General features: G+C 33.5%; 2 protein-coding genes across 2 annotated transcripts; both read left to right on the top strand.

Annotated features, from left to right (window-relative positions):
• Window positions 1–576: 576 nt before the first annotated feature.
• Vinc (vinculin) lies at window positions 577–25,419 on the top strand. The gene is made up of 7 exons (XM_070636620.1): window positions 577–826; window positions 972–1,085; window positions 19,836–20,930; window positions 21,211–22,206; window positions 22,262–22,912; window positions 22,977–23,071; window positions 24,331–25,419. Exons 2-7 carry the CDS (start codon window positions 1,029–1,031, stop codon window positions 24,392–24,394), a joined length of 2,958 nt encoding a protein of 985 aa, XP_070492721.1. The 5' UTR covers window positions 577–826; window positions 972–1,028; the 3' UTR covers window positions 24,395–25,419.
• LOC139087831 (uncharacterized) lies at window positions 4,294–13,757 on the top strand. Its single transcript, XM_070636750.1, has 2 exons — window positions 4,294–4,843; window positions 12,095–13,757. The coding sequence occupies exon 2, from the start codon at window positions 12,103–12,105 to the stop codon at window positions 13,348–13,350; it is 1,248 nt and encodes a 415-aa protein (XP_070492851.1). The 5' UTR covers window positions 4,294–4,843; window positions 12,095–12,102; the 3' UTR covers window positions 13,351–13,757.
• Window positions 25,420–25,498: the final 79 nt, after the last annotated feature.

Here is a 25,498-nt window from a genome sequence, read left to right as displayed (position 1 = left end):
CATTCTTACTTCAGTTATTGACTGAGTATTCCAGTCCCTACCTGTTAAATTATGTTATGCTGCATAGTATGTCATACGTCAGTATTGGATTGACCCTTTTATTAACTGCATATTAATGCTCAAATATCAAGGATCAAAAAATGAGTATCACCACAGAATATTGAGAGACTAAGGCACGTTTTCGTACTTCTTGTTGGATTTCGACAGTTTGAACAAAACATCGATGTGAATCATGTTAAGCAATACTGTCATATTTTATGCTAGTATTCAACTAGATTGACATCTGTGGATCTTAAGTATTTATTAAGTATCTTGTTGACTTTCAGTTCCTTTATAAAAATCGACAATTTATTTAAATTTTAATTAATAAATTCTTAAAATTATAAAAAGATTCGCAAAATTTCTTATAAGATTCCCGTACTCAAAACTCACCACAGTCTCTTGACACAACTTACTCTCTCCACCCGCATCACACATACTATTACGCACAGAATACATACACATTATTTTATGATTTTCCTCTCTCGATTACAAATCTTATTAAAAGGAATACAAAAAGTCATTCGTTGAGCACAGTTCAAACTTTTCGGTCATAAATCCGCATTATGTGTTCATAATCATTTTTATTATTTTATTTTTCATTTGTTTTAAAGTGCAAAATTTAAAAAAATAAATAATAAAGAGTATAATAGAGGAAAGAATTTAGTGCAAAATTGGTGTTGCAAAAAAAAGTGTTGAGTTTATGATTTTTGCGGTGCTTTAATTTTTTGTGTGAATTAAAAGTTTCTGCGGAAAGGAAAATCAAGAAGATTTTTTGGGGAAATTTGTAAGAAAATTGAATAAGAAGATCGCAGACTTTTTTTTATATTAGTTCTAAGATTGTGAAAGCTTATAAAAGTTCCTTGATATCCAAAAAAAAAGTTTAAAATTGAAGCTTCAAAGTTGATAAAGTTTAAAATTTTGTTTTATAGAAAATTTCAAAATCGAGAATTAATTTTGTGAGATAATCAAAAAGTCAACGATCAAAAATGCCTGTTTTTCATACGAAAACAATTGAATCAATTTTGGAGCCAGTCGCCAATCAGGTAATTATCGACAGTTTATTTATAAAACAATAGAAATTTCTTCATCATATCCCGAAAAATTCAAAAATAAGTTGGAAAGAAGTCATCGTCATTTTCTTCTTTATTTTTTTCGCTATACATTCATATTATAAAAATCAGGTCCATTTAACTTCACATCCACAATGTCCAATTCCAAAAATAACTTTCATGATGAAAATAAATAACTTTAACTGTGACTCATACAAATGAAAAGTCAAATAAGAATCATATAAGACGAAGAAGTTTCTTATTAAAGTATGTACATAGTAGCCAGAATTTGTGAGAGATAATGCTACACTCGATTCCACCATGTGTGTCTTACATATTTTTTTCTTTCTCTCCACACACGGTTATGTCTGTCTTGTAAGAATCTCGTCTTTATATTCTGTGAAGATGCAAAAAAAAAACTAAATGTATACACACGTAACAAATACAGTAAAGACATTACAAACGTCTTCATATATGAATACATAAGTAAAATTTTCCATACATTTGTGAACATTTCATTCTTACAAGACTTTAAATTCCATAAAAGAAAACATTCTCACAAATATTTTTTTAAGCTAGAACATGTTATCAAAAAGAAATTTGCAAGTTTTTGTGGCTTTTTTTTTGTCGTTGGGATTGTATTACTAAGTTATATGTGTAGAAACCCGACAAGTATGAAGAAGAAATTTTCTTCAAAAAACATTTTAAGAAACCGCAGACAAAATTACATGGAATTGTTGTTGATTTCATGAAAGAGCATGAAGAACTTGGGCATTAATAATTACTTAATTTGTGGGAAATTCAGTGTGTGAAATTAAGATGACTGAATTTCGAAATTCGAGATTTTTCGAGTTCGAAAACGGTTTGTTTACATTTTTCCCGCCTCCGTCCTTTGTTTGCTGTTTTGGCTTAATTATGTGTCAAATTGCTAATCCAATAATCACTAAACATAATTCAATTAGAAGCAAAGTCGTTAATGACCTACTTATTCTCAAATTCAGCATAAATAATCGAAAATCACAAATTTTGCACATTTTTTCGAACTTAATTCTATAAAAAAGCTAAAAAATCAAAAGAAACCGTCTTTAAAGCTCAAGTCTCATTTATTAACGCAAAACAAATTAAAAATTAATTACAGTCCTTTATTATGCCTTAATCTCTTACAAAAGCCATAGCCAAAAACTACTAAACAACTCATTAATCTTCTTCAATGAATGAAATTCACACAGAAAACCATCAAGACCTCCAAATGCCTCCCAAAGATAGATACTATTATAGATAATTTCTTTCCGTCCACGAGTCACTTCATGATTAAGTCATTAATTTTCATGCTGTTAACTTTACGAGGTGGTTTCATGATGCCTAAAATTGATTTTTCCTTATTTGATTCAGTCAATTTTCACTGTCATTTGGCTATTGACACAACGAGTCATTGTTTGTATTTTGTAAGATATACAAGGTTAGATAGATTAGGAGAAATATCGACTATAAATGAAAAACTGGTAGCTCATCAGATTAAAAATGTCAGAGGTTGTTACAGGTAAAACTGCAGAAACAAAAAAAACACAGTGGAAATAAAGCAATGCCGAAAAAAACAACAAAAAGACGATAATTTTTCAAGCTTTGATTACACATCAACTTTTATTCATATGTGTGGGCCGATTCGCCCAATATATCTCCGATTTCTCACTCGCTATATGTATTCGTAGAACGATATGTATGACGTAATTGGGTTAATTAGTTGTTCTGTATAATTTTCATTTATTGATGGAATTATGCGCCATGAAAATTATGATTTCATTCTTTATTGCATCTTTCGCCTCTAATTTATGGTTAGTTATTGATTGAAAAATTATAAAATTTATGGGTATTAAGCTACTTGATATTTCTGTAGCTGCTGTGGAAATATTTTGATCTTTTGAAGAGAATTTGAAGAATTTCTTTGGAAATGTTTTCGAGATTATTGAATTGTTTTGATATTTAAGGTTTTAGTTTGGGATTTCGATAGATTTACAGCATGCATAGAGCTACTACTTCCCTATTGTAAAAACGCCTCCGCATATCACTTGATGAAACAAATTAGATTAAGTATGCATGTTTGTTGAGTGCTCTTATATTGTAAGCTGGGATAATAAATTGCGAATTCAGCGGAATGTCTCAATGACATCATCTTCCATTAATATGATTCCTATTGTCGATGAACAATTCAGAAATTTTCATATTCATTTTTTTCCTGCGAGTCATTTAACAATGAGATGATAAAAGCTCATCCAGTGAATTTGCCACTCATTGAGAGATTCTTACCCACAACGTCATAATCAAGCAATTCCTAGACGATAATCATTCAAAATTACTCATACCCCCAAATAAATCTCATTGACTCACTTTTCATTTCCCATATGACCAGCAACAATCAAAAATGCCTTGACCAAGCCACACTATGCATATCTTCATTGTTATTCTTCTTATTTACTCATTCATAATTAAATTCAAAAGTCACATGTTTGGCTACCTCGGCGCTTACGGCGCAACTCCTACACTTTCATTCAACTATAATGTGCAGTTTGTGTCAACGATAACATATGATATGGTAAAAAAATTATGTTCTCATATTTATGTGGTGTATAAATAACAGCGTGTAGGCTTTATCGCCAATTTTTGAATATTTTTTTTCGGGGCTTAATATGGCCTTTTATGTCTTACATCTTGCTTCTTTTATCGTTATAATCTTATTTACTTTAGTATTCATATAATTGGTCACAAATATGTTTCTCATTAATTTTTCATATGCTCATTAAACATGTCCTAACATTTAATAAAGGTAATTCAGATCAGTAGGAAAGGAACTACCGAATAAGGAAAAAAAAATGTCAGTCTTATTGAAGCAACAGCGTCCAAAAATATATGTAAATTCCATAAATCTAGTTTGTGTTTCGCTTCGTCTCCAAAAAAATAAATGTTTTCTATCCAAGAAAATTACGTCATGCCTGGATGTCGTTGCGTATTACGACAGTTCTGCATTTTTGAATTATTATATTATTATTATTTCTAATGTCAAGTTATATGAATTATTTTCCTCATTCTTTAATTACTATTGTTCACAAATGATTAATTATTTACAATTACACAATGTTATAATGTATTTACAATCGAATTATATTGTACAAATTGTGCGATGATATCTAACGGACTTTAAGAATTCAAATATTCGCATCTCTTTTCGAATCTTACGTTGAGACCCCTTTTTACGAAGATCTTTCCCTTTGAAACCGAACGTGAAAGAGTAAAGTCGCGTGTTCGCACAATTTTTCAAAAAATTTCCAATTTTAATAGTTTTGAGTGTTAATTAGTGCACAATAAATAGTGAAATTAAATGAAAATTATAAACTAACTTTACTCGTGTTCACATCTTTTTTGAAAAATTAATCCTTTTTGAAAAATTCAATCTTGTTGAAAAATTTGCAAAAGTGAAGAAAATTTGAGGTTCAATTATTACAATTAAAAAATTATAAGTGAATATAACTTGCAAACTCACGAAAAGTGAAATTAAAGTGTGCTTAAAGTGTTAAAGAAGTGATAAGTAATCGAGTTTCATTAAAATCGCCAAATTTCGCGCGTAAAAGTCTCGTGGAAAAATATTCGCCAAAAATATTTGTCACCGCGTGAGAAGATCAAAATCTGCTGGATTATTATCATCATCAGAGCCGTTTGAGAAGCTTAGTCGCAGTCAAATCGACCAGAACACCTCTGTAGTGAGTACACATAAATTTATAACCTTATTTTGTCTTTTTTTTCTTCCCATTAAAAAATTCAAATAATTTGTTGAAAAAACAAATTCAACAAAACAAGAGCCTACAGAGGCACGAAATTCTGGTCATCAAGCTATACAAGAAGCACAAACCATCATAGTCGCCGTCAAGTGGCGACTTACCGCTATTCAAAAGGCACTTTCAATTTTTTCATCACTTTCAATTTTTCACATTTCATCATAGTCGCCGTCAAGTGGCGACTTACCGCCGTGCAAAAGGCACAAACATATTAGTTTGAAGCTGGGAAATTCGTCGAATAAGGGACGCATCAATTCGTCAGTCACTTGCAAAAAAGTGCATCCAGTTAGTCACTTCCAGTTATAAGTGCAATCGTGAGTCACAACAAGTGTGCAAAATTTACAAGTCGTCATCAATCATCGAATTTCTCCACGTTATCAGCTGCTATTAGTGCAATTATTCGGCAACTTCTGAAGGAAGTGTATCATCACATTAAAGGGGAAACGTCAAGTCGTCGAACAACAAGACGCACATTTTATCAGTCACATCAAGTCGTCGAACAACAAGACGCATATTTTTTGTCATTCGCATCAAGTCGTCGAACAACAAGACGCATATTTTTTTGTCATTCACATCAAGTCGTCGAACAACAAGACGCATATTTTTTTGTCATTCATATCAAGTCGTCGGACAACAAGACGCATATTTTTGTCATTCACAAATTGTTGCACAAACAAGTAGCAATTCTCATAGGGATACGTTGCAAGAAACGCATTCCATACTTCAAGTAAAGTGATCAAGTCGCTTTAATATCAGTCCATCTACAACAACGAATCAGAATGAACGTCGAGGATTTAGGCAGTCTTGCACAATGGTTTTTAAATGACCACAACGCAAAAACCGAATATAGAGCGAAGAACCCGACGAGCAAGATCGTCAACAATTATATATTCGCTATTGATTTAGTGAAGGACCATGTACGATGTGGATTAAACAATGCATGCAAATGGTTTGAAGCTCAAGAGGAAGAACAACAACATGAAGATCTACAAAAATTGGTTTTATGTATCACGTGTGATAGGATTTATCACTTACGCTGTGCTGGATGTAATGTTACATCTTTAACTGAAGTTCAACTACCATGGATGTGCCAGTATTGTTTAACCAATCCAATGAATGCAGCAGCACAAGCAGTAGTCAGCTCAGAATATTACATGATGCCATTTGATGAGAGAATCAAACAATTTATTAAGGAAACAAGTCATATCGTTCATCAGTCAGAGGAATCAAGTTCCGATTATGATGAAATGATAAATGAATCGTTGCACATTAATGCAAATGGATCACTGTCGTCACATAATTTAAGGACGGATTTCAACAAGTTACAGAAGAAATTCAAGTCTATTAGGCAATCCAATAAAGACTTGAAGTCTCTTGTGCTCGCACAGACGGAACAAATTTCTCAAATTATGGGATTTTTGCAATCATCGACAATGAATGGAAGCACTATTGGGGCAAGATCCAATAGTGGCACGTATAATACTGCTGATCATGCAAGAGATCAAGAAGCATCATTTACTAATGCTGTCTTGAATGCAAATAGAGCATCAACGCGATTAGATGATGAAATTCGTCAGTCATCACGTGTCATCAATGAAATGATTGGAGTTCATGGAAAGCATGAAGGTCCTCAGTCCTTACCTAATCAACAAAACAATAGTACATCTGACAGTCACATTGAAACAACATTGAGGCAACTCAATAAGCTGTCAATAAACGAAATAAGGCGCAACTTGCCCAAACTTGAAAAGTTTGATGGTAATCCAGAGCGATGGTTATCATTTGAGCGAGCAGTAATGAGGAATTGGGCAGAAGGAGAATATACGGATGATCAAATGAAGTCTCATATAAGACAAGCGTTGACGGGACAAGCCCTAGCACGCATTGATAGTCTATATATGAATATGTCATCACAAAGAATGATGGACTACCTGAAAGATAGTTTCGGGAATTCAAACATCGTCGTCGAGAGTGCTCGAAACAAATTGTTGAGCACCAAGCTATCAAGACCCTTAACTCATGCTTCATGTGTAGAAGTAACAACAAGAATAGCAAACTTTATGGCAGCTTGTAGTTATGCTGGCATAACAATTGCTGATACAAGCATCTCATCCAGGCTACATGGACAACTGGAACCATATCATCAAGAGCTGTATTACAAATTTTATTATGAGAAACATCCTGAAGCCACAACAAGAATGGAGAGATTGGATGTTCAGTTTGAGTTTCTGAATAATATTTCGAAAACTCTTCCACTAGGGAATTTCAATTTTGAAGAGGAGAAGGCAACAAAAAATAAATCCAAAGATTACCAAGTGATGACAGCTTCGGTCATCAACAACTCAGCTAACGTATCAGCATTTACTCCAGATTCTTATAAGTATGAGATACGTGATAATCAAACAGCCAAATACCTTGGTTACGATATGAATAAAGTTAAGCAATTGCCCAAAAAATGTGAGATTTGTAACAAAACAAATCATTTTGCGGTGGAGTGCAAGACTTATCGCGAATTAAGAATGGATGGCAAGTACAACCTTGTGAGGTCCAAAAGATTATGCATGAATTGCATACTTACATCTGGTCACATGGCAAGTGAGTGTGACTTAAAGTCAGGATGTGGATTCAAAGTGGACAAGACCACTAGATGTTCAGCGAAACATCATATTACGCTGCATCGAGGAAACACTTCGACTAATTTCTCGAAGACATTTAGAAAACAGCATCGTAGACAAAATACAAATGCAAATGCAGCAAGAGCAAAGGAGAAAATCGAAGAGCATCAGCAATCACAACAAGCAACAATATCAAATCAACCAGAAGCATCAGGTGTGAATAATCATATTGCTGCTGTCGTTCATCATGGACTTCCAAATCAATTACATGTAGTGCAAGGCTATCCATGTCATCCACCAAAGGATTTGAATCAAGTCAAACCGTATGCAACATTTACAATCAGTAGGCAACTTTGTGCCGTAAATGAAAGTTCAGAACGTACCATTAAATTGTTCAAGACAATTTTCTATGGACATAATTGTAATGCAATTGGTTACGCTATAGGTGATTCAGCAGCAGAAATCACATTAATTAAAAGAGATTTGGTGGATGAATTGGGAATAACTGGCGAGAATTGCATCATAGAACTGCAATGGACAGACTCATCAAAGAAGTTAGTCGATGCAATAAAAATTAAACTGAAGATTTCTGGAGTAGGAAATGGCAGTGAAATAATTGAGTTAAACAACTGCTATGCTGTCAATGATTTATCGCTTCCACCACGGACACTGAATGTTGAGGCATTGAAGAAACAATTCCCATATTTGAGGAAAGTACCGTTTGCTTCATATGAAAACGCAGTGGCTTCTATACTCATAGGTTCTACACATGCTTACCTATTTGAAGCTATTGAACCAGTCATTCAAGATGGACAGAATAAACCGGTGGCTTTGAAGAGTAAGCTTGGATACACGATTTATGGAGGTGCATTAGAGTGCGTGCATCATGCATTTACAGTCAACATGCATCAAGGAGGTCCAGTAGATATACAAGACGCGAATGAAGAATTGAATAGGATTTATACTTATTCATGTGCAATTGAAAGCTTAGGAATAAAGCCAATGCATAATCATCTGAAGAAAGATGAACAATTAGCGATCGAGAAATTAGAGAAAGGAATGAAAATCCTGCCGAGTGGCTCAGTCGAAGTTCCGCTAGTATGGGCATCGGACAATCCTGTGCTACCAGACAACTATCCAATGGTCTACAAGAGACAAATAGCTCAAGAAAACAAATTGAGAAAGAATCCTGAATTGCTGGAAGCATTCAACAACAATTTCATTGAGTTAATTAATGAAAATTATGTCCGACCGGCAAGAGAGAAGGACATAAATGGAAACTGGCCCAACGTAAACTACCTTCCAATGTCGCTGGTAGTTAATCAGAATAAGCATCCTATTAAGACACGTAATGTTTATGATGCTGCAGCTCGCTACCAAGGCACATCATTGAACGAGCAACTTTTAATGGGACCTAATTTGCTGGTGGATATGCTTAAACCCCTGATGAGAATGAGGATGAATAAAATAGCATTCACAGGGGATGTCAAAAGTATGTTTCATCGAATATTTATAAGTGAGCAAGACCAACAATGTCAACGGATTTTATGGAGATACAATTTAGATGACCCTCTGCAAATATACATTATGCAAGTAATGTTATTCGGGCCTAAATGTAGCCCGTTTGTATCACAGTTCGTCAAGAACAAAACAGCTGATAAATGGGAAGCAAGATTCCCAAAAGCTGCAAGAGCATTAAAGGATTTCACATATATGGATGACTTGATAAGCAGCGAGGAAACGGTTGAAGCAGCAGTTGAAGTAGCAACACAATGTATCGAGATCCTGAAGACAATCAACTGGGATTTAGTAGGATTTCAAAGTAACAGTTTAGAAGTCCTACAAGCTCTGAATACAGAAAATGTTAAGCGAGAAAGCATTGAGTTTATGACAGCTGAAGAAGCATCTTATACTACGAAGGTTTTAGGGGTAGCATGGAATCCCAAAACAGATGCTTATGAATTTAATTTAAATAAAAATGCGTTTATAAAACTGGTCACAGAATGTGGACATAAACCAACAAAACGTGACCAATGCTCTACTATAGCAAGAATTTTTGATATCCTGGGACTGATAAGTCACTGCATTATAAGAGGCAGAATTTTACTGCAGCGGTCCTGGAGGAAAAAGTTAGGATGGGATGAAGAGATTGACGATGATGAGCACAAGGCTTGGTTAAATTGGCTGAACGATTTGGAAAAGGTATCGTTATTGAAAATACCACGTTTAAGATTTCCGTCCTACAATATGACACAAGCTGCAACACTGGAACTGCATACATTTTGTGATGCCGGCAAGGAGGCAATTGCAGCTGTTTCATACTTAGTTGGAACATTCAATGGATATAGGCAAGTTAGTTTTGTCATGTCAAAAGCGAAAGTAGCACCAATAAAGATAAAAACTAAAACAGAGATCAGTGAAATGCCTAGACTAGAAATGTTGTCAGCATTATTAGCAGCCAGACTTTCGGATACAATAAGAAAACATCATGATGATTTTAATTTAGAGCGGTTTCAATGGTCAGACAGTCAAATAGTCTTGAATTGGCTGAAAAATGACAACATCAATTTGCCGAGATTTGCTGTATCACCCGTGGAGGAAATTTTGGAACTGACAGAGCAGAGTCAGTGGAACTATGTTGACAGCAAGAATAATGCTGCAGATTTGGCAACGAAGTTTCAAAAGTTAAACTTTGCAGACATTAATACTGTATGGTATCAAGGACCATCATTTTTAAGGGCACCAAGAGATTATTGGCCGAAACAAAAAGTTTCAGGAGGTCCAAAAGCAGTCGTTGGAAATGTTCAGGCAATAAATGTCACACCAAACATCAAATTGCCACCAATAGATTGCCAACTAGCAAACGATTTCATTATCGACTTGTTGAAACCAACAATATTGAGTCGTTGGTCAAAATTAGTAAGAGCGATAGGAAGAGCTCTTAAATTATATTATGAAGCAATAATTCCATTACTTAAGTCAAAGCAATGGAACAATCATGAGGCAAGAGAATCGATAAGGACCAGCAAGAATTTCAACGCACTTACAAAGGAAGAAATTCTCCGTGCAGAATTATTTATAATCCGGCGCATACAGAGAGAAGTCTATCCTCATGAATATGAGAAATTAAGGAAAGGGAAGCGCATTAGTAATCCAGAATTACTCCAATTAAATGTATTTATGGACACAAATGGAGTAATACGCATAAATTCAAGAGTGAAACCAGAGGACGATTCTTATGCGCAAACTTTAGCTCCCCTCGTGCCGAGGAAAAGTGAATTAAGTTTCACTTTGTTATTCGATTATCATTACAAATTTAGACATGTTATGTTAGAGGCGCAAGTTGCTGAATTCCGTGGAAAGTATTGGATGCCGCAATTGAGATCAGCCCTGAAGGAAGTCAAGTCACTTTGCAACTATTGTGGCTTTCGTCGCGCTAATCCAGTCGAGTATAAGATGGCACCGTTACCCAATGTGAGGGTAGACGCGAAATTGAAGCCCTTTGAAGTAACTGGTCTCGATTGTGCGGGTCCCTTCACAATATATGCTAAGAATGGGCATCAGAAGAAAGTGTGGATTCTCATCTTCACTTGCACCATGTCAAGATTTATTCAGTTACATGTACTGGATAGTTTGACTTCATTAGAAGTCTTTCAAGCAATTATGGTTTTGTGGACAAGCCACGGCCCGATAAGAGAATTTATCTCTGACAATGGTACCAACTTTGTTGGTACCGCCAACATTATCCGACATGATAGTAAAGCTATAATTGATTTTCTCAAAGAAGCAAAGAAGGATTTAGAAGCCAAGTTGGCACAAGAGACTTATGCTTCCTGGACATTCATCCCAGTGCAGTCGCCCTGGTTTGGCGCATTCTACGAGAGGTTAATTCAAACCGTTAAACGATCTATTCAGGAAGCCATAGAAGGAAAGAAAATAACCAGGATAGAGTTCAACATCGCACTGCAGGAAACAGCACACCGGGTCAATTGTAGACCTCTCACCCATAACCCAATTAGTTCTGAGGATGAGGAAGTACTAACACCTCATCATTTGGCAAAATATCGCAGTGGATGGCCGTTATTGCCGTCTATTCATGGATTGAGTGAAATTCCGGATCCACTTAGCGACAAAGACCAATATAGGCGTGGAAGAATTCTAGCAGATGAAATGGCAAGAAAGTTTGTCAGCCAATATCTTCCGGTTCTAACCAAAAGAACTAAGTGGTTCAAAGATAGTGCTCCCATAAAAACTGGCGATTTGGTGCTTCTGATAGATCCCAATAAAACCAGAAAAGCTTGGGAACGTGCAAGAGTGCTTAAAATCTATAGCGGAAAAGATAAAATAAGCCGAGTTGTAGATTTGCTCATGCCTAATGGGGCAACAAGAAAAAATCGCAGCGTAAAGCGCTTAGCGAAGATTGAAATAAAATCAATGTGACTAGTGGCAACAAACTTGTCACTAAAATTAACTGTTGAACTAATAATTGAATTATTCGATTTTAAAATCTCGTACAAGACGAGAAATATATTAACATTTTATTTGCTTATTATCATTACAGTCTTTATCATGAATGAAATAGATGAGCCCCGTATTTTTGCCAACCCGTACTACATACTAAGAATAGATGAGATTCCAAGCAGAATCAAATTTTACAATCTGCTGACTAAATTAGGGGAATATTCCAGACATATTATTGGCATTGCTCGCACAGCTGATTACAGAGCAAAGCGCTTAGGAAGAACCATTTATGTCTTCTGTACGTCATTAATCGATGCGAGATTTATGGAACAAACTTATATCGAATTGGTGGGCGATGGACGTGATTTTCAAGCACCGACGATTGTTGATTCAATTCTTGGCAGAGCCAAATTGACATCAGGCACTGAAAGCGAGCGATATGGTCAACTTCCAATTTCAGTTCATGTCAAAGGCCTAGTTAAGCAAAAGGATAGCTTTGGAACTACCGAATACCTAAAGAGGATCGTGACCTCATTTGAAGACTCAGCAGTAATAACGGGTATACGTCTTAATTATGACGCAGTCAAACGTCAAACACGAACCGATGGATTCGTTACGTATTTATATCAACGAGAGGCACGTGAGATTGGAGGTGAAATTGAGCCAGTGCCACATTTAGTATTTAATCGACAAGTCACAGCTGTACTCAGTGACAACGTTCCAATGTTGGTTCGAGTTCCTGACGCTCACATTTTCGAACGCGGTATGTGTGAATGGTCAGAAGATGCTGATCGTCTAAATCAACTTACTATTATTCGTCATGTTCCAGTAGTCAAATTAGCTTCGGTAGCATTAGTCAAGGAACAAAATGCTGCTACATTAGACTTAGTGCCACAACAAGTCTTACAACAGTCAATCACAATTCCTTCAATGAAAGTAAAGGAGCAAGTTCCTGCAACATTGAAGTCGGTCATTGTGAAACCAACTGCACATCAAGTTGATGAGACACAAAAGTCTCAACCATCCACAAGTGCGGCAAGTGCACGTGTAATTAGCAACAAGAACAAGCGGACAAAGCGTAAAGACATGGATAAGTTATCGGTCACAACAATCAAGAGCAAGAGGAGTGTCACTTCCGAAAAGGAAAGTCTTGTATACGACTCATCCGAAGAAGAAGTTCGCATAGTGAAGCCTGTTGATCGCAGAGTTACTAATTGGACGACAAAGGTAGCCCCAAAAAGGGTACCAGATTTAGTCGCACACTTGTCGTCATCAGATGAACAATGCAGTCTAGTCATCAATGAGGATGTCCAGCTGGACGATGAGGAATTGACAACTACCGCTCCAGAGAAATAACTTTGGCGGGGGTCGAGGATGTCGTTGCGTATTACGACAGTTCTGCATTTTTGAATTATTATATTATTATTATTTCTAATGTCAAGTTATATGAATTATTTTCCTCATTCTTTAATTACTATTGTTCACAAATGATTAATTATTTACAATTACACAATGTTATAATGTATTTACAATCGAATTATATTGTACAAATTGTGCGATGATATCTAACGGACTTTAAGAATTCAAATATTCGCATCTCTTTTCGAATCTTACGTTGAGACCCCTTTTTACGAAGATCTTTCCCTTTGAAACCGAACGTGAAAGAGTAAAGTCGCGTGTTCGCACAATTTTTCAAAAAATTTCCAATTTTAATAGTTTTGAGTGTTAATTAGTGCACAATAAATAGTGAAATTAAATGAAAATTATAAACTAACTTTACTCGTGTTCACACCTGTTATTCCATGTATAGGTGTACATATGTCATTGTTGTATTTTAGAAAATACTTTGTTATTATGACTTATCAGTAAAGTAAATATTAAAGGCTTTATATTGTTTATTATCATTGCATTCGTACGTGAAAATGTGCTAAATTGTGTTAGTGCTGCAAAATTATTGATTCAGTAATCCTCAATTTTTTAAGTTTGTCCATAAGAATCTATTTTTAAACTGCACAAAATAAAACTCCTAATCAAGCTTACAATACAGGATTTAATACAGTCAGATGACCATCTGATGATGTCAATATGACGAAAATTATTCATTACTACCCGCATGACAATAAATTATACCATCAAAAAAATATTTTCTCTTAATTGTCTCAAACCCGGAATCAGAATTTTAATATTATTTTGTCAAATCAACATGCTTGCGGCATATTTCTATGTGTACCCACCTATATACTTCACATAATTCAACAAATACATATCAATAATTTATGTCGAATGATATTGATGTTTGTGTACAATATTATAGCATTTTCATTAACCGCATGGCACAGAGAGTAATAAATTTTAATATTTGTTTTGTTTACTCACAATTGACAATGAAATGAGCAGTCATAAGTATTTCTAAGACATTCAAATAAGCACGAAAATTTGTCATTCAATTTTGGAATATATTAATCACAAGAATTGATGAATCAATTATAACTAATTGGAATTTGTGTATCAGAATCGATTTTAGGATGTAGCTTCCTTTATGGACATGCTCCAACAATTCTAGATTGACAATCGAGGACAATTTCGAAAGAATTTTATTAGACAACTGTGTGACAGTGATGCAATTACAATGTTGTACGTGTCAAGATTCTGATTGTGTCAAATTACTTTAATTTTCAAGCTTCATTTGTCATTCTATCTAGACTGATTGTTTCTCAATTCCTGTGGTAAAGTAAAATACGGAACCTAAATATCTAGAATTTCAAATTGAGGTTTTAACAGATGAGACAGCAAGTCTCCAGATATAACATAGTTTTCAAAGCAATTAAATTGAATCTAATCCACATACTCCACATGTTACCTCCAATAAACTTTCGTAATTAACACGAGAATGCGAAATATTCGTACTGGCAGTAAATTATTTTTCTTTCATTAACACACAACAAATCATTTTTCATTCACTATACTGACATGATTCAACATTTTTAACATACCGACGACTTTGTTATTCATTTATCCATAAAATTGACGATGTGGACAATTCGTGAATGTTTTATGACTTTTTGTGTGAGGCACTTTATTAATTCTTATGGCGCTTTAGGTAATTTTTCCTATTTACGCAAGATAATCGGTATATGTTTGATCAATTGGTGTGTTAACAAATCGCTCATACATGGCCGTTAACATGTAAATGGTGCTTTCTTTCAAGGGAATATCAGATGACTATAAACATTTATGTGCTCAGAATGGCAATAAAAAAATACTAATTGGGATTATTTTATGTAAAATATTTTCATATGATTCATTTTTATGATCACTCAACGAGCTTGATTATAAACAGTCAGCATCATCGTTGTTGGAATTTCCTAATCTGATTTGAAAATATGTGAAAAAATTCAGCATTTTTGGAATTCTCAGAGCTTATTCAATCGAATATTCTAAGCATAAAAGGAAGTATGGAATGAATTTAATTGAATTGAATAATTTTCGAATTAATCTACGGCGCCGCATTAATTTTTGCGTATTCAGTATGTTTTATTATGGCTTGAATTTCTTTGTAGATCGCAAAAGCCACTGCATTGGACTTTATAAGGAGTTTAAAAATACCTATCAATAATCGATTACTATTGCCCTTAAAATTCCGTTACGTCTCATATTTCTTTATTAATTCCTTCTCATAAATATAGACACACAATCGTGATCAATGCGCTTTGCAAATTTCCATATATGTACAATCAATGCATTGTGAATGCACTAACAATATTAATTTATTCATAACCAAAAACGTCACCTCGTTGAACATTCTCATGAATTGCTTGTTTTTTTTACTTTCTCACACCCGCATTAAGGCTATTCTCAATAATGATACTTGATTGAAATGTGTATGATGAATGAGATCACTGACTAGTAGAGAAATTAAGTCGCCTTCGCAGATGTATGGGATTGTTCATTAATTGTGTACATTAAAGAATGAAACTACGTTCCTTGATGTATGCAAACAAATGTGAAATTCTGGACACTTTAGCCAGCAAGCTTGAATTCATTAAAAATTGTTATGAAATATTCCCAAAAGGCTAATAAATTTCTTAATTTCCTGTATAAAATCTTCAAATCTCATCAACAAAATCACCCACGAAGAAAACTTCAATGGCGCCAAATTGATTAAAATGGTCAATTTCACACGTTACTCACTAGATTCACGCAAGCTATACATTTGCCAAAATTTTCATCGTGATAGACGTTGAAGATCGGCAAATCTTCAATCAAATTACATTGAAATGTAACGAAATATTTTATTTATATCCACAGCTTGAGTAATTATTACTTTTTGCTTACCTTTTTACACTAAATGAATCATCAGACACGCTCACACGAAAACCACCTTCTGGCCCTAACGAAAATCAAAATAGCATCCCGCATGTAAAGAGTAAGTGAAAGAAAAGTTGAGAAGATGAAAACATAAAGTTATTTTAAAAATAGATTTTATTAATTCACATCTCGTGTTTTTTTTTCTTACTTCTATTGCGAGGAAAAGGTTTTTCATGCGGGTGGATAATGAATAGAAAAAATGATTCTTTTACCTCTATGTCTGTATATATATTTTGAGGGGATTTTTCTTAATTATTGACTAAAACAACTTATGTAACTGTGTCATTTTTCACTGAATTAATGATATATTGTGACTGTTGATAGACTTTATGTTCATAATTGTTATGTGGTTCTTTCCTTGTATTTTTATCCAGTTTTATTTTTATGGCCTGCTCAACTTGTTGATCTCAAGGTCGGAGCTCATTTGCAAGGAAAAAGTTCATTGAATTTTTGAGAAAAACTGATGAAAACTTGTTTGAATCTTTAAGATTCTTCAAGAGTTTCAGTTGAAATCTCTCAAGAGCATATTCCCATCTTCATCTATGCATACAGCTTACTTTGAAACTTAAGTCCATAATTAACTCTTTTTATAAACTTACAGAACTTAATTCAGACAATTTACTAGTAAATTTATTTACAATTTCTATGTTAAAACAATCCTCTCGTTCATAGAAGAACGGAAATGCATTAGACATGGAACTAAATCAACTTCAAAGGAATTTCACTTTTTATGGCTTCAATTGAAAATTAAACTAACTTTTTCTTGATAAGAGAAAGAAAATGATTTACCGACAAAATATAAAGTCAGCAGACATTGACTAGCTGGCACCTAAAAAAAATAAATTTTTGAAATATAGTTGAATTTATATTTTGGGTGCACGTATATTTCTTGCCTTATGCTGAATTTTAAAAATGCTATAGAATGCGATAAAAATTGATTTTTTTGAATTTTTTATCTTGTATATTCGGCAGGCACGTAATTGCAATAAATCTACGATTTTTCAAGCTACATTTTTCAAGCTACAAATCTAGCACGATAAAAATATATATTTTTTGTCACCGACTCGTGTGTCTCCTCATTTCACAATTGCAGTACAAAGTCATTAGCAAAAGCAATAAATCGTTGATTCTTTTACACATTTATATCATCACTTCTATTGATTTTGCATATTTCATTGCTCACATCATCAATGAAAGAATATCTTGTTTTCGTGCTCCACACAAGAATTTTCTTTTTACTTCCCTCATCACTTCAAATGAAAATTCAATCGTTGATTTTCATTGTATATACTAAACCATATGTTTCGTTTATACATACATGTTGGCGGAATACGTTGAGCGTAATGAAGAATAATGGAAGCAAACAAATGTAGAAACATTTTGTGATTGTTGAATCTTTTTTTGTGTGAGGAAAATTAGATGAAAATTGAAAAAGGGCGATCATAAATTACGAAACTTCCCATCAAATGACGGGATTTATAACCAAATAATGCAAATCTGAATCTTGAATTTACGACTTCAAGTTATAAGATTGATGATATCATTTACAAAACTTCTTGAACATTTTAAGTCGATAAAGAATTTGTTTAGCGGAAAAACTTGATACTTTTCATTTGTTAACGTATAAAGTCAATAACCGCGGATCTCTCTGGATATAGAAATCTAAATATAACATTTAAAAGCACTCGACAAACACTTTCCGAACCCAAAAAAATAAAAATAAGAAATTTTACAACATTATCTTGTAAACCAAAACAATTTTGATCATTAGACGTGACAGTTAGCATATTTTATCTCTTTTCCCCACAACAAACTAATTAGACAACTCAAATTTCACGCTCTTTTCACCCACACGTCTTTGTTATTTTTGTTATTCTCGTCATTTATTACATCTGTATTCAATGTCAAGAGTGGCCATAACAACAGGTACCATAAACACCGACTACATACAATAATGTGCACTTGCTAGCGAGTAAATTATTGACTTTGAATTAAGTGTGCGGGTATTGTGATACAAATAAAAATGTTTACAATCCTACGACACAAAAATGAAGTGCAATGAATTTCCATTAAGCCAAGTCAATAAAGAGCGAAATGTAATATGATATATTGATATAAAACATCATCAATATTTAGCTTCCATTGATTATGTTACACTGCTCATCCATAATTAGCAGAAACGAACAAAAATTATCAAAAATTAAAACTTTTTTTTTGTGTTTATGAAAAGAGCCACTTGAAGTTTCTGTACGAAATACACACACAGAAAAATACCCACGCGTAATTGAGGATGAGAGAGATGAAAAAGAAAATTATTTAATACTTTACACGATGACCGCATCAGAGTTGGTGTGTTAAATAATAAAATTCGAGTTTTTCTTTAGATTCTTTTTGTGATTTTACAATTGTATCCGAATTCTCATTAATCAATCAGTTTAATTAAGGATTTTGTTATTCAAAATGATGTTTATTCTTTGGAAGTTAAAGTTAGACTGAGTTTTTTATTGTAAAAGGGTTTCAAACTATGTAAAATATATTTTATTCAAATTTCAAATGAACGTTAAAATATTCATAAAAATAGACACTAAAAATGTGGAAATTATCTAAAGTTGGAATCTCCCAACTCTGTAAATTTCACAGAACGATGATTTTGTATTTTTAAAATAAAAAATTGAGTCATCTACTTGTATTCAAGCTTTTGTTGCTTAAAAATGTTATTAAACAGACAGACGAGACTGAGATAAGATGAAGATTTAGATTATTGGCAACGGAAGTCTGAATGTTGACAAATTTACGATGGAATAAAGATATAAGTCCGAGATAGAAGATGCATATTTACTTTTGTGCAATTTGTTGATCTTTTTAAAGCAAATGTTTATAAATCTTATGTCATGAAACGTTTTGCTTTTGTTGTCTGCATGATTTTACTGTTCCAAAATGGAAATGTATATTGACTGCAGATAATAATTTGAAGCATACAAAACTGGGTTATCTATGCGTAAAGCTATAATAAATTGATGACTGTATCATCCTAAAATTATTCAACCCTACGTCCGTTAACCCAGAATTATAAAAATTCTAAGATAATCTAGGTCAGCACGTGATTTACAAATTTTAATTCTCAGCTTCAAATTTCTGATATTTCTTGACATCTGTTGAAGTAATTTTGTTAAACATCACAGCTTGATACATGGATCAATTTCCTTTACCAAAAAAATTCTAAAATCATTCCTTTCCTAAATATCTCATTACCAAATTGGAACAAAAATACCTGAATCGTTGCCCACGACTTATGCTAATTAAAAGTAAATACCGAATGATCAGAATGTCGCGGCGCTGACTCTTTCCAAAAAAGGATAAAATCAAGCGATTCTGATAGAATTTAATCGCAAGTTTAGTTGAAAAATATATATTGACATATTTACATCACACAAATCACATTCTCATAATTCTCACTCTGTATATGTGTTTAGGTGTCAAGACTGGTAATTCTCCATGAAGAAGCAGAAGATGGCAATGCTATGCCCGATTTGTCAAGACCTGTCCAGGGAGTATCAATTGCTGTGACAAATCTTGTTAAAGTTGGCCGTGAAACAATCAACAGTTCTGATGATCAGATTCTAAAACAAGACATGCCATCGGCATTAATGCGAGTCGAAAATGCCTCACAATTATTGGAAGAAGCTTCTCAACTTTTACGTGCCGATCCATATTCAGGACCAGCACGTAGAAAATTGATTGAAGGATCACGTGGAATTTTACAAGGAACCTCACAACTTTTATTATGCTTCGACGAATCAGAAGTCCGTAAAATTGTTCGCGAATGTAAACGTGTCCTTGATTATTTGGCAGTGAGTGAGGTCATTGACACGATGGAAGATTTGGTACAATTTCTTAAAGATTTAAGTCCATGTCTAAGTAAAGTCTCACGTGAGGTTAGCAACCGTGAAAAAGAATTGACTCATCAAGTTCACAGTGAAATTCTCGTACGCTGTTTGGAACAAGTTAAAATTTTGGCACCAATTTTGATCTGCAGCATGAAAGTGTACATTCACATCATCGAACAAGGTGGAAAGGGATCAGATGAAGCTGCTGAAAATAGAAATTATCTTGCCGCACGAATGACAGACGAAATTCAGGAAATTATTCGTGTCCTTCAATTAACAACTTATGATGAAGATACAAGTGAACTTGATAATTTGACAGTCCTCAAGAAATTAAATAATGCTATTCATAATAAAATGGAAACAGCAAAAGATTGGCTTAAAAATCCATATGCACTTAAAGGCGGTATTGGTGAGAAAGCATTACGACAAATTATTGATAATGCCCACAAAGTTGCCGATCGTTGTTTGCCAAGTGATTCATATCGCATTCATAGAAATGCTGATGATCTAACTGCAATGGCAAATGCTTTGTGCGAATTAAGACAAACCGGTAAGGGAACATCACCACAAGCTGAGTCATTGGCACGTGAAATGATCGATAAAATGGATGAAATGGATCAAAATATTATGCAAGCAGTAATTAATGTCGACAAGGCTGGTCTTCAGCAAACAGCTCACACTGTAAGTGTTTGGATTATATCTCAAGAATGAATTGAGTGACAAAGTGTATAATGGGAACTCAATATGACGTATTGGATGAGAAGTGGCAGAAATTTCAATCATTGAACATTCAGTTTCAATCATTTCCATTTTATCGTTATATGTTTTTCATAAACCTACAAACAGCATACAGACTGCAACACTTTGTGTTACTCAATATCATCTCTAAATTTTACATCAATTTATTGATTCAACAACATCCTTCATATTATTAATGTGATTTATTTCTTAAATTTTTAAGGTTCAAGGACGTTTGGAACAAGCTGTTCGTTGGTTAGCAAATCCAGGTGCTGATGATAAGGGATTAGGTCAACGTGCCATTGCTTTGATCGTTGAAGAAGGAAAGAAGGTTGCTGATGGCTTACCTGGTCATCAAAAATCAGATATTCTTTATCTTTGCGACGAAGTCGAGAATCTTGCCAATCAATATTCGAAATTATGTCAAGCTGGTTTAGCACACACACCAGAAGCACAAGAAATTGCCAGAAAATTGAATGCCAAGTTACATGAACTTAAAGCTTTGATTCAATCAGCTGTTGTTGGTCGTGTTGTTGAAGATTTTATTGATATTTCAACACCATTGAAACAATTCACAGAAGCTGTAAGTGCTCCAGAAGGTACACCAAACCGTGACCAAAACTTCAATCAGAAAGCTGCTAACTTGCAAGCGTTTAGTGATCGTGCATCAAAAACTAGTCGAATGGTTGCTGCTGGAGGTTCCGGAGGAAATAAAAAGCTTGCTGAAGTTTTGTTAGCTTCAGCTGCACAAATTGACAGCTTAACTCCACAACTTGTTAGTGCTGGTCGCATCCGTATGAATTATCCAAGTTCAAAGGCAGCTGAAGAGCATTACAATAATTTGAGACAACAATATGCTGACACAATCTTAAGAATGCGTACACTCTGCGATCAAGCTACTGATCCAGCAGATTTTATCAAAGCTAGCGAAGAACAAATGCAGAAGCACTCATTACTCTGTGAAGATTCAATTAGAAATAAAGTTCCACAGAAAATGGTTGACAACACAAGTAGCATTGCTCGTTTGGCTAATCGTGTACTTTTGGTCGCTAAACAAGAAGCTGATAATTCTGAAGATCCTCAATTCATTTCTGAATTGATCGGTGCTTCTGACAAACTTCAAAATTCAGTTCCATCAATGGTTCAAGATGCCAAGAATGTTGCAACAGATATTGGAAATGCTGGTAATGCAGCTAACTGGAGAGATTCCAATAAACATGTAAGTCCTTTTTCAAAGCATTGCTTTAGATACTCATTATTTGATTTATTTATAGCTTCTTCAAAACGTCCGAAATGTTCGTAATGCCATCACCCAACAACCAGAGATTCCTGCTCCACCAGATCTATCAGCACTTAATCTTAATACACTTAATGCACAACCAACTCAACAACGTCCAGAACGTGCACCACCACGTCCACCATTGCCACGTGAAGAAATTCCACCAGTTCGTCCACCACTTCCAGAGACAGATGATGAAGATGAAGGTGTATTCAAAGCTGTACCAACATCAAATCAACCAATTTTGCTTGCTGCTCATGGACTTCATCAAGAAGTACGTCAATGGTCATCAAAGGACAACGAAATTATTGCCGCTGCCAAACGTATGGCTGTTTTGATGGCTCGTTTATCAGAACTTGTACATCAAGATTCAAAGGGTAGCAAACGTGAGCTTATTGCTACTGCCAAATTAATTGCTGAAGCTTCAGAAGATGTAACAAGAATTGCAAAGGCATTGGCTAGAGAATGTACAGATAAGAGAATTAGAACGAACTTGTTGCAAGTTTGTGAAAGAATACCAACAATTGGTACACAATTGAAGATCTTGTCTACAGTAAAGGCAACCATGTTGGGTGCCCAAGGATCTGATGAGGATCGTGAAGCTACTGAAATGCTTGTAGGAAATGCTCAAAATCTCATGCAAAGCGTAAGTTGAATTTTTTATTGGACTTCCAACAAGTTTGCTATGATTATCATTATTTAATTCACAGGTGAAAGAAACTGTTCGTGCCGCCGAAGGTGCTAGTATTAAGATAAGAAGCGATCAGACAAATCATCGTCTAAGATGGATTCGTCGACAGCCGTGGTACCAATACTATTAAATTTGTTTCTGCAACATAATTTTCATGGATTTCAGCTGAGTGGTTTTATTTGCAAAAAAAAATCAGCTAAATTAACCCATCTTACGCTCAATTTACTTTTTTTTTTCAATAAAAAGTGTTACTTAAGCAAATTGAAAGGCTTCCGTGCTCAGCATGGAAGTTCCTTATGTTTGAACAAAATTAAATACACAAACACACAAAAACACGTGAAAAAAATAAATTTTAACTAAGTTTTTTTGCTTTTTAAAAATTAACAAAATTATTTTACAAAAATTTTTTGTTAGATTCTAAGAATGTAAAACTGAAAGTAATGTTGATGAGTGGAATAAGTGATTGAAATGAAGTGCCTACCTACCTTTTTAACATTAAATGTTGAAAACTATTATGATAATTAATTAATTAAATTTTTATTAGTAGAATCAAAAATTGTGAAATTTTTATTGCATTAAGAAAAACTTTTGAGCTTTATCCTTCATGATTTGCAAGTTGCAAGGACGTATCTAGCTTCAAAAGAGTAGGAATTTGATTCTAAATCTAAAATACGTCCATAGCAAATGATTTTTTAACTTGAAAAGCTTCTAGAATTTGTAGTTTCATTGTGAAGGAGTTCTGACTTTTAAGGAAATTTTCCATTTTCTGCTAATATTTTCTTGCCTAAACTATACATTTTTTTGATAAAATTCAGAACTCCTGATTTGTTATAGAATAGAAAATCCAATAAAGAAATTGAAAAGTATTATGGCACAATAAAAGTATCCAAAATTAAACTATAGAATGGGAGTTGAATGAGTGATGCAATCCTATCTATAGCTAAGAATCTAAAATAATTTTCTAGTGATAAAATGGTGCAGAAATTTTTTGAAAAAATTAACAATTTGTTCCTCTTTTTAAAAAAACTAACTTTATACTTTGCAACAAAAATATGAAACCTCGTTGTGCAATAAAAGCAATCAATAATCTTTCACCTTTTCTAGTGTTTTGCTTCCACATTTCTTCACCAATTCATCAATTCATAAGGAAATGTAGAGTTTGGATATTGCTGCTCATGAATTGTCAATAAGATTCTCCTTAAAGGAACGATTATCGATTTTAAAACTGCAACTTAGTGTCTGTACAGCAGATGCTAACAACAAGTCAGCATATATCCAACTCTAACAAAAAAAAAATCATTTCCAAAACTTTTTGTGTTCATTAATTTTTTTTAAAATTTTATTTCTTCTTTTATTTTATTTTCTTATAAAAGGCATGAGAGAATCGATCTAGCTGACGGAACAAGAGATATAATTCAGTTAAAACAATCGTACTAATGTGCCAAAGTATATTTATTTATCGTCCAATCATGAAAAACTTTGCGAATTAAATTTACAAAATTATTTTATTTGGAAAGAAATTAAAACTTTTTTATAAGATTAAAATTGAAAATGAAAAAATTGTAACTGAGTAACAATCAGGGAGTGCGCCTTGATACAAAAAAAAAGTAAATAAGGAATTGAGTTGAGAATTAAATTTGACTAACTTTTAATAAAATCCTTTATATTAATAACATAGAGGTGAATAATTCGGGATGAAGCGAGGTTCATGCTAGTTTGGGGTTAAATTCATTTAAGGATTGAGTTCCAAATTGCAACTAATTCGATCTAATGCCAGATTCTTCATCTCTGTGCCTTTCAGAAGGATAAAATTGATTGAAATATCACAAATTAAGATAGAATCAAAAGTAAAATTTTCAATCATTTTATGCCTTAATTTGTGGGTAGCTCAAGTGTCAATTACTTTTTATAATCCATGTTATACATTAAATTAAGTGTGTAGCTTAAGAGTTAATCTTAGTTTGATCAATTCTTAGGATAAAGTCATCTAGTTTTTTATATAATCGAGATTATATTGAGCAACTTCATACTAATTTAAGATTCTAGATTGTGAGCTTCCCACAACTGAATAGATTTTGGTTTTTAATGCCCATACTTTATAAATTTACATGTTTTTTTTACGTTTTTAAATATTTTATCTTTTTGTTTCATCGTCTCATTAAATAATAATTAAAAAATTTAAATTTTTAATCCTTAATTAGCTAACTTTACTGTCAAGTTGTTGTTGAAAAAATTAATAAGAGAATATGAAATGAAAAACAATCGATGTTATGATAAAAATGGAACGAAAATGTTGAAAAAAAAATTAATTAATTTAGAATATTTTAATACCTACAAAAAAATGAAGATTTCTGTCTTAAAATAATGAAATATTTATACTTCTAGAACTCTAATAATAGGAAGATTTTGAGGAACTAAAACAAAGCAAATGAAAAAGTTTAAATAATAAAAATTAAATGAAATGAGAAAAAGTTAAGTTTTATTTCAATTCTTCCAGGTGTAACTAGTTCTACTTTAGCACAAGTTTACAACACCAGATGC

This window comes from Chironomus tepperi, unplaced genomic scaffold, assembly GCF_022539635.2.
Source record: "Chironomus tepperi strain 1889 unplaced genomic scaffold, CSIRO-AGI_Ctep_v1 contig_137, whole genome shotgun sequence".
NCBI classification, from domain to species: Eukaryota; Metazoa; Arthropoda; class Insecta; order Diptera; family Chironomidae; genus Chironomus; species Chironomus tepperi.
Note: the sequence above shows the minus strand (reverse complement) of the source record. Positions and strands in the feature narration are given on the sequence as shown.